This window comes from Bacillus rossius, chromosome 6 (assembly GCF_032445375.1).
Source record: "Bacillus rossius redtenbacheri isolate Brsri chromosome 6, Brsri_v3, whole genome shotgun sequence".
NCBI classification, from domain to species: Eukaryota; Metazoa; Arthropoda; class Insecta; order Phasmatodea; family Bacillidae; genus Bacillus; species Bacillus rossius.
The window spans coordinates 30,306,419-30,317,506 of NC_086334.1; the positions used below are offsets into that span (position 1 = coordinate 30,306,419).

General features: G+C 38.4%; 1 protein-coding gene across 3 annotated transcripts in view; it reads right to left on the reverse strand.

Annotated features, from left to right (window-relative positions):
• Positions 1–6,387, reverse strand: part of LOC134532968 (conserved oligomeric Golgi complex subunit 6) — a 22,458-nt gene extending 16,071 nt beyond the window's left edge. Inside the window, exons 1-6 of one of the 3 annotated variants that reach the window (XM_063370053.1) lie at positions 6,043–6,387; positions 5,354–5,757; positions 2,294–2,457; positions 1,717–1,948; positions 1,291–1,415; positions 894–1,114 (exon numbers count right to left, since the gene is read on the reverse strand). In XM_063370053.1, the coding sequence (XP_063226123.1) occupies positions 894–1,114; positions 1,291–1,415; positions 1,717–1,948; positions 2,294–2,457; positions 5,354–5,575 (964 nt within the window). In that variant the 5' untranslated portion in view covers positions 5,576–5,757; positions 6,043–6,387. The other 2 variants (XM_063370054.1, XM_063370055.1) reach the window with 2 other exon arrangements.
• Positions 6,388–11,088: the final 4,701 nt, after the last annotated feature.

Here is an 11,088-nt window from a genome sequence, read left to right on the forward strand (position 1 = left end):
AATTTAGGGGTTGTATTTTCACTGCCCTTGATTTAAACCTCCTAGTACATTAAAAAATTAATCAACAATAAATGCAGTTGACGTAGTTTATAATGACTCTAGTCAAACTAGTTGGGCCACTCACCCGCCTTGAAGGCAGGTCCACAAGCGACATCACAGGACAATGGCTTTTCGTTCTATTCTCTCCCCTCTTTACCCAACACAACACCACACACAAGGGGCTACTTGAGTCGCAGATAACCACACAAGGCACACTCAAAATGCATAGCAGTCAGGCAGAGCTATGTTCATGCTTAGTTTTTACTCATGAGTAGAGACCGGAAAAATTCGCGAATTAATTTTGTGACAGGCTAAAATACAAATAGTTATACATCAGTGCTGCCTCTGCCATTGGCTCACAACTCACCTGGATGACTCTGGGCCAATGAGAAACGCCCGACCAAAGCTTTATCGAATCACAGGCTGCTACGTTGGGACGTCTCACAAGACAGCAGCCAATGAGTGGGTGACATTTGACCGAGTGTACGTAGAACTATGGAGTTCATCCTGCAGGTCATTGAACCCGCAAATTTTTCCGGTCCCTACTCATGAGGTAGTCTTTTATTCCTGACGTCTACCTACTGAAACAAAATGTTTATATTCATTGAATATTCATCAACTTTATTGTAAGAAGCCATTAAAAAAAACTTCCCACGCACATTCCTGGAATAAGGAACCATCCTTGCATTTGCCCGGAGTAATTTCAGGAAACGTTAAAAACTGAAATCATGACGTATAAACTAATATTTGAACTCAGGTCATCCCGAATAAGTGTCTGTTTGACCACTGGGCCACCTCTCTCTGTTTCAATTAAAAATTATTAATAATGCAGGGAAGAAAAAAAATTGCCGCACCTATTCTGTCACAGCCTTTCAGCAAGACCAACAAGTTTTCTTTTTCCGTTGGAATTGTTTGATGCAGCCACGCCAGCATGTCCCCGATGTATCGCTTCGGGTCATGGGCGTGCATCTCGATAGGTTTGGGAGTTCCCCCGGGCCCACCCTGGGTCAGAGCGTCGATGAAAGCTCTGACGAGGACCGAGCGCCTGGAAGTGCAGTATTCGTCCACGACATACCTGGGAAAAGAATCAGAACATATAAAAACTGTGAACACGAGTTTGAAACTGATTTAAAATGACAAAAAAAAAAAAAAAATACATCTACTTAATATAAACTTTTTGCACAAAACTGAGTTTGTTCTAACTCCACATAAAAAAAAGTATTAAACAGTTTGATAAGCTAGTGCACTCACTTGAACAACACTGGCCTGTCTTGCAGATAAGCCATGGATTGAGTCAGCAGGGGGCTTGTCTCAGCCGACTCTATGTTTCTACAATTAGTCTGAGTCCACCTGTACAACCTCTCCAAGGCAGTCTCCTGTAACACACCATGATTAACAAAATTCAGCAATCATTGTAGAGTTTAATAATAAAATGTACCCAATTCCATATTTATTAAGTTATACTTCTTTAGGCACATTATAAACAAATTATGAGTGAATTTTTACGAAATGCAACATAACTTTCAATCAATCACTTTAAAATGTACTCCCAAAACTGTTCATAAACCACTATAAGAACAGTAAAACTATCATTTTATTACAGTCTGTTTAAGCAGATGTGTAAATCATACAAACAGGAGTCGCAACTTTTCGCATAGGTAAGGACGATAACAGCACCTGGTACAGCGACATCTGCTCCATGATGTCGAGAGCTGCGGTCTGATGGCCCGACTGCATGAGCGTGCGGCAGTCCGTGTGTATTTTCTTGACACGTTCCAACACGACGAAGAACTCGTGTGTGATGGCTGCATCTCGCGAGACTCCCCTCAGCGCAACCTGTTCCGCCGGCGTCAGCTGGAAGCTCCTCAAGAAAGCACTGACCACCTCTTGCTGCAGACTCACCTTCTGGCTGCAAAAAACACGTTCCATGTACCGGTGTTACACTCACGTTACTTATGTGTTTTAGTCCACACCCTTTAAACATTTAAAATAAAAATATTTTTGTCTGTAATTGTAATTAATATGTCATGAAAAAATGACCCAATCTAACAATTTTTTACAGTACTAACTAACAAAACTTACCATTTCTTGAAATGTAGCAATTCTCTTTTACTAAAGGTTTAGAAAAATTTCAGGAAGTAAACTTGTAACTTTATATTGTTATTGGCTTCTTTAGTCGAAAAAAAATGAAAATCTGTTTTACTTTTAACTAAAATATTATTTACTAGGTTTATGTTTTTATAGTTTAAAATACCTTTCTGCTTGAAGTTTTGTTGTTTGTTCAATAAGGTCCTGTGTTTGTGTCTTGGTAGACTGAAGGCGTGATGTCATATTTTGGACTGAGTTATTCATGGCAGATACATCATTGTAGATATCATCCAAAGCATCTTTTACTTCTCTGAATTCAGAAAGAAAATCCTGCCAACAAAAATTATTAGATGCCTAGGAGTAAAATTCTGGCGTTGCGGCTTTTCCGTGAATAAAAATATAAAATTCTGAATATACATTTTTCGAACACTAAAGATTTTCTTCTATTCACCCTGTAAATAGTGTTTCTTAATTCCTACTGGTTTAGTAGAAATTACAGTTTGTAGGTTACAATAGATAGCCCATGCAGTGAAACTGCAGTCGCCATGTTGTGCTTTAATTGTGCTGCCAATCCTGTGATTTTCCATACATAAATTTGGATATTGTCACGCAATGTAACGTAATGACTTGAAAAATAAATTACGTGAATCCTTACTGTGCATCCAAACCCAAGTGTCAACCCTTGTCAGGGTTTTTTTTTAGCAGTATTGAGGCTGAAAGCACCAACTTGTTACGTGCTATAGCACGTAACTTGACGAATAAAAGGAATTATTATGTTTCAACACGCAATGAAAATTCCTTTTAAAAGACATTTTATGTGCTACCGCACATAGCATATTGACGCTTTGTGCCTCCTCAGTACTAAAAAAAATCCCTGTCAAGGATTGATGTCTGGAAATCAAAAAATTTTTTTGGTAAATATGTATTAAACGGATTAGCGCCAAAAAAAATCGTACAAATATGAAATAACTTTCATTATATGCTATCTTACGTACTCTCTTCAGAACCGCCTGCGGAGATAAAAAATTCCAATTACTTTAGGAGATATCGAATTTTTTAATCTTCATTTTTTGGCGATTTTTTTTTTAAAAAAATTTAAAAATCCGAAAATACCTTTATTCTGTGCTCTTAAACTTCCTCTTTTCATTAAACCCGGCTGAGATAAGAAATTCCAAATACTTTTGGAGATATCGAATTTTTTAATTTTCATCCTGTGCACTCGTGCGGCGATAACGGTTGCTTGTTTACAAGTATCATTTTTTTTTTTTTGCGATGTTCCCGAACGGAGAAACCTAAGATGCACATAGAGTTCTGCCATTCCCGATTACACCCGAACAATTCACCTTCGGCCAACCTCGGGTTTATTTATTAATATTTCTCTGTTTATTTTAATGTAGCTATACTAACCTAACTAACCATCCAAATGGTTTTAAAGTGTTTTAATGTAGCTAACCTATCCGACCACTTTTAATATTTCAATTCATTTTTCCTGCGCAAAAATAAATAAATCCCGAGGTTGGCCGAAGGTGAATATTCGGGTGTAATCGGGAATGGCAGAACTTTATGTGGATCTTAAGGACTCTCACGTAAACGAATACATCATGTAAAAAGAAACTTACGTGAGTTTATTCTGTTCATCCTTTTTCCCGGTTTGTTAGGTCAGGTCAGCTACATTATAAATACTTTAAAACTAAACAACCAATAAAATTAATTTTATTATTTTTAATGTCTGTTCAGTTTCAAAGTATTTATAATGTAGCTGACCTGACCTAATCTACCTTTGTCCCATTTTGTTAGGTCAGGTCAGTTACATTATAAATACTTAAAACTATACAACATGTAAAATAAATTGATATTATTTTTAATTTCTGTTTATTTTGAAGTATTTATAATGTAACTAACCTTACCTAATGGAAAATTTATGTTATTTAGACATTCACGCGCACACGGCAAAATATAAAATGGCGACGGTCAAATTATTACACACGTCTGGTATAGCAAAATAAGAACGGCCATATCTCCAAAAGTATTTGGAATTTTTTATCTCCGCAGGCGGTTCTGAAAAGAGGACGTAAGATAGCATATAATGAAAGTTATTTCATATTTGTACGATTTTTTTTGGCGCTAATCCGTACAATACATATTTACCATTTTTTTATATAAGTTACATTGCATTACAATATCCAGATCAAAAATATACACGTTCTTATGCATGAAAAACCACAGAATCTGCAAAGTAATTAAAGCAGAACATGGTGACGGCCACTTCATTGCATAGGATATATAATGTGACCTACAACTGGTAATTTCTAAGAAACCAGTTGGAATTAAGAAATGCTGTTTACAGGGTAAATAGAGGAACGTCTCAAGTGTTTAAATAATGTATTTTCCTAATTTTATTTATTTTTTATTTATGGAAAAGCCACGACGCGAGAAAATTACTAAACATCAATGTAGGCTACTTACAATATAATTCTAAAAAATTCACAGCCAAAACAAAAAAAAAAGATTATTAAAGACTAATAGTTGAGATTGCACCTCCTTGGCCCACGTCTTAACATGTCAACTCAAAAACATTACAGCACAGTTCTGAAGTACAGTAAAGGATTGTTAAGTAGTCATTTTCAAGACCAAAGCTGTGCTGGATTATTACTTCTGAGTATAGTTTTAAAAGGAACACCCAAGAAACATTAATATAATGTAAAATTATTTATAAACTAAAAGCAATTTGTAATAAACTGATCTTTAGCAAGAAAAAAATACACAAAAGCATAACTTTGAAATTATCGCATTTATATACAAATGCCCCAATCCGCAAAATATACATGTGAACATCTGTGCGTGATGACCGAAAGTGTTGAACCACCGAACGCAGGATTAAAGAAAACTGACTACAGAACTGTACTTCTGAGATTAATTATTTTTCAACCCCTCATTACAGTGGTATCAGTTTCCACATACTAGACTCACTAATGCTTGCATTTATGAACCATATTTAATTTATGCAATTTGGAAGCATCTATCATATCATGTTAGGGGCGCCGGAAATAGATGGAAGGGGGTGCAAGGGTACATTACCCGTCCCTTTAAGACCTTATGAAAAATTGTACTTTTGACAGGTTAAAGGAGGCACCTTCTTTATATTACGCTGTCATCCTGTGTCCAACATGGGCATTATTCAATTAAATAATTATTATTATTATATTGAGTTTAACCTAAACCTTACCTCGTTAATTACAATACTTCTCTTTTCAATTTTACTTCGCAAATTTCTTCGAGAAAGTAGAGTATTTTCAGTGAAAAATGTAGATAACTCCTTCAGAGCTTCTAGAGTATCCTTGTCATTTTCTAATCTTGTTTCCAGAATTTTATTCAGTCTCTTCGAGAGTATATTGGGTTCCTTTTCGCCCGCTTCATCGATATTAGAACTGTTTACCGGGCCCGCCATTACTTGATGGAAATTTTTAAACGTCACTATCACACAAAATTAATTATTGTCGATCATAACAAGTTGTAAAACTACTTTGGGGTTGGTTCGACATGAACATAACCTATAGACATTGGATGATAACGTACGAGCACGAGGTTGGCAACAGCTGTTGAGTTTAACAGTGGCTGCGTTTAGCGTTCCTAGCGGGAGCCAAACAAAATACATTTAAGAAATAAACATATAAATAACAAGTTGAAAGTTAAACATATTATTCCTTTTTTTATTTGCTCACTGAAAAAAAAATTGACTCTTAAAACTCTACACTGAACAAAAAAAACCAAAATCTATTAGCTATTTATTACAAAAACCAGTAAATAAACACATTCGTCAATCACGTTTACAGCGCTTAGGCGCCGTCTGCCCGGGCAGCGAGCAAAGGGAAGCCTACGATTCACACATCCTTCTGGACATACCCGAATACTCACGTTGGCAAGCCTTCTTTTCTTAAAATTAGCAAGAAGTAATTAAAAATACTTTAAAACACCGTGGATGGTTGGTTATATTAGGTAAGTATAGCTACATTAAAAAAACTGTAAAATCATTTTATGATTGCTTAGCAAATAACTTTTTAATATGTAGCTATCCAGCGCTAGGAAACCGTTTACATGATTTCACAGTATTTTTAATGTAGCTATCCTAACCAAATCAACCATCCACAATGTTTTGAAGTATTTATAATGTAGCTAACATAACCTAATTGACCATTAGTTTTCATGAGTTGCATATTTATTTACAATAAACAAAAAAAAAAAAAACCGAAGATACACGATCGGGCGTTTGCCTCTCGTCTGTTGAAAGAAGGCTTGCCAACGTGAGTATTCGGGTATGTCCAGAAGGATGAGTGAATCGTAGGCTTCCCGCGAGCAAAGCGGTGCGTAAAGTTCCAGGATAAACGCGATTCCAAAACTACTCGAGAAATCCGAGTGGGGTCTGTTCAAGAAAAAGCATATATAATTCGCTGAGGGCCGAAATGTACCTAAGATTTCGGATTAAGTTTTGAACTTTTTTGACGTGACGTCTAATAAATCGATGAACGCCGGCAGCACGCACGAAAAAGTGTCCCACTACGGATGTCCCACTACGGATGTGTCCTATTTGCTCATTGTACGCATGCGTGGCATCTCTCTTCATGCTCATTAATGGCCTACGCATGCGTGGCATCTCTCTTCCACTCGATTGGAACGACCATCGATTTGACTTTTCAATCATATTTTCGTCGTTTGAATTATTAATATTATGTAATTTAACGATTGTCCACCGATTTTCAGCACAATTGGTACAGTTATTTAAAAGTATTGTTGAATATTCAAATACGTTTTGAACCAACAATGGTGTTTTACATTTACACATAATAATGCAAATTACAACCGGGATCTTTTGCACAATGTTTTAAAAAATATTTGTAACATATTATAAATAAGTTTGGTGTATTTGGGATGCGTATTTGTTATAAAATCGAGTTATAAAAACGAAATAATATTCCCCTACCGTGAACAAAATTTTTATAAATGTATAAATAACATCTGAAACTAATATTTATTGAATATGGCCTCGTGGGTGAGCGATCAGCGGCGCTATCTTACCTTGTCATTGGTACCATTGACACAACAGTCACCCAAACTGCCACCTGCCTCATCTTTAATTATAAACTAGCTGACTGGAAACAGTATCGAACAGCTATGGACCAGAAGCTAGATCTGCAACGTAGAGCCCGCACGAATGAGGAACTCGACCAGCATGTTCTCCACTTCGCTGACACCATTATTACCTCAGCCTCACTACACATCCCCCAGGTCAAACCCCATCATCATGGCATCCCATTCCCAGACCACATCAAGGCACTCATCTCACTTCGCAACAAGGCTCGGATCCGATGGCAGCGTACCCGCCTGCAGCCGGACAGGGACGGCTACAATGCACTGTTCCGACGGTGCAGAGTGGCCGTTGCTGAATGGACGACGGCGAACGAAGTCAAAAAGCTCCAAGCCCTGTCACTAGCGAATGGTTCAGTGTGGCGCTTTGCGCGCAGCCTTCGCTCGGCCAGGTCAGCGATCCCTCCCCTGGAGGTGGGCGATGGCATGGCGGAGTCGGTGACTGACAGGGCGGAGTGCCTGGCAGACCATTTCGCAAAGTCATTTGCTCCAGCGCCAGTACCACCACACATCTCCAAACTCCCCACCCACTATCATTTCCCTCCGCCACCTGCACCTGGCGCTCTTGACCTAACCACGCCTCGGCAGGTCAAGAAAGAGATCAACCGTGTGCGCAGCAATGCTGCACCTGGCCCAGATGAAGTCACCCCACGCCTCCTCAAATCCATTTCACAAAAAGCACTCATATATCTCACCAACATAATCAATAGCATCCTCACTCTAGGTCACTATCCACATTCATGGCGCGAGGCCACGGTGGTACCCATATTCTAGGGGAAAGGCGCCTCCAGCCGACCGGCGTCGTACCGCCCCATCTCCCTGCTATCGGTGATTTCGAAGGTAGCGGAGCGCATAGTTCTGGCCAGGTTGGAAGCGGAAGTAGCCCGGCTACGCCCGCTGCCAGAATTCCAGTTTGGCTTCCGAAGTCACCTATCAACACAACATGCATTAGCTCACGTCACCGACCAGATCACCTTCAGTTTCACCCAAAGGACCCATACCGGCATGGTGTTGTTAGATCTGAGTCGTGCATTCGATACAGTCCATCACCAAGCCCTAATCCTCAAGCTAGCCTTTCTGGGATTCAACCCTGCACTTCGCCACATCCTTCACACATTCCTGGAAGCCCGCAAGTTCCACGTGCGGGTGGAAAGGTCCACCTCATCCTCGAAAGAGATCACCGCAGGGGTCCCACAAGGGTCTACGCTCTCACCCATTTTATTTTCCCTATATACTTGTGACATTCCCAAGCCCCCTGAATGCACGATCGTCATGTACGCGGACGATACCGCGCTGATGGTTCGCCATCATGACTCCAATCAAATTAAAGCCAGGCTGACCGCGGCCATCAACCTAATTAATAATTATTTTATGTCCTGGGGCATCCTTCCCAACCCCAGCAAAACAGAAGCCATCTTTTTTTACCAGACGACGCCCCCGTCTGCCCCCAGCGCTATTTGTGGGAGGCGCAGTCATCAAGTGGAGCGATACAGTGAAATACCTTGGTGTGACACTGGATCGCTCCCTGCGCTTCTCACCGCACTTCTCATCTGCCACTGCTCAGGCCTACCGCGCATATAACTCGTTGTCCTCCATTCTTCGCCCCCACAGCCCCCTGCCAGACAAGGACAGAGTGCGCCTCTTCAAGGCGTACATTGTCCCCATTTTGCTATACTCATCCGTAATATTTGCCCATGTACCCGACATCCGCTTCCACCAACTAAACACATGTTTCAATAAACTACTCAGAGCAACACTCGGCAAATACAAATACGTAACTAACATACAGCTACATGCCCTCGCAGACACACAATCACCCAGATCACTTGTTATACAATACGCAGACAGATTCTTCAAGAAAGCAGCACAACACCCGTCCACACTTGTACAAAACATTGGCAAACACGACATCAACAGACCTTACCCTCACACACTCATCACCGAGTACCATCCAGGCAGACCCCCCTGAAAGAGTGGCAAGCAAAAGATACCATCCCAGACCATGAAACTTAGTGTAGTGCACCGGACCCCCCCCCCCCCCCCCCCCAGGGACAGTGCGACGCAAAAACCAATGGACGCCCACCACAGTGCCATTAGCTGAAAATAATGTATATAGTGTATATTATGTGAGTTTCCCACCTAAAATTATGTAATATCCTCACCTCATCAAAACTTATCCTATGTATATATTGAACTGATTTTTCAAGAGTTTTTCCTGATGTGTGCAAAAACTCACCACGAAAATAGGACTGATAGCCCCAGAAAAAAAACAAAGGTTTTTAAACTTTCCTTTGAATAATATCTGCAAAACTTATGTAATTTTCTGTAAATATTGTTGTGTTTGTGTTTGTAAAGTGTAACCGTAAATAATAAATGTATTTTTTGGCAAAGGAGTACCTGGTGCTGGCATGCCACACAGTCATGAAAATGTAAAATTGTGTCAATGCAAAATAAAAATCTTTTGAATTTGAATTTGGCGCTATCTTCCAAATGTAAGGTTGTCGGTTCGAATCCTGGCAAGTGCGAAATTTTTTTTTTGTACTTGTAAAAATAAATACGACGCACATAACATTTCAAAAGTAATAAATATATTTGAATAATGAATGCAAATAAAAGTGAATTTATTAATTAAATTGTACATTTCATTTCACTCCTTTGTATCCATACAAAATAGTGATAATTCAATAAAAATGATTCAATTTTATTAATAAAAGTATGCAGAGGTAGATTTTATCATACAAAAGATAGAAAAATTTAAAAAAAAATTCTTCCTCAAAGAATATAATATTTTTAATGCCTAAATGGTTTGGTTGCAAAAACCTATTACGGCTCAGTCTCAGGCCGAATATGATATTTCCTTTTCTTCTGGATCAATCATGTTTTGTTATGATGTTGTCACGTTAAACTATCGTCCGTAAACCGACTTTACAGACAACCAATTTTTTTTTTAGAAGAATTAAAATAGCTGGGACTATTTCTATTTGGCGATACCGTAACATGCACATACGTCATTACCACCCCCACTTTCTTTCGGCACAAACGCGGAAATAGGCAAGGAACTAAAAACACCACATTCTTCACATATTTCATTTTTCACCATTATGCTGTTTTGGTATAGTAAACTAGGCTACCACAGTATCGCAAAATATAAATCAGGTGGGACTGTATTCTACTTTGTAATATCAATAACATATTATTTCAAAATGTCTCCCGTTCGTAAAATTCATCAGTATCGCAAAATAGAATGGACCTGGTAGGACTGTATTCTACTTAGCATACCGAGAAATTATTTCAAAAAATTAAATACTGGTATCGCAAAATAAAATAGCCAAGGTGGGTCTGTTTTCTACTTCACAATACCGATTAAAATATTATGTAGAATTTTCATCATGGTAATTATTTAACTCCCATTATCACAAAATAGACTAGACCATAATTTCATAATAGGCTGTCTCAAATTTTTTATCATGAAAATTCTTATTTAAAACAAATGAAATATCACTTTCACAAAACAAACTAGACATTATATAACTCCGTGATTTACAAAAATAATATATGCAAAAATATTTTACTACCCAACCAATGCTCACCAAACTTTTCGCTTTGTGATAATCACTTCAATAATTACACTACTAACCTACAGGAAAACGAGCCATTTTAACATTACTTAATAACTTTTGAGATTCACCTAACCAAAGCAAATAAAACACACAAAACCAAATTCACATAAAATTACACATCACAAACATTTAAAAGCAATAAAAAAAAACCACTTACCTTTCTCAGCATTTTGGAAATAATCATTTTCTCTCTATTTCT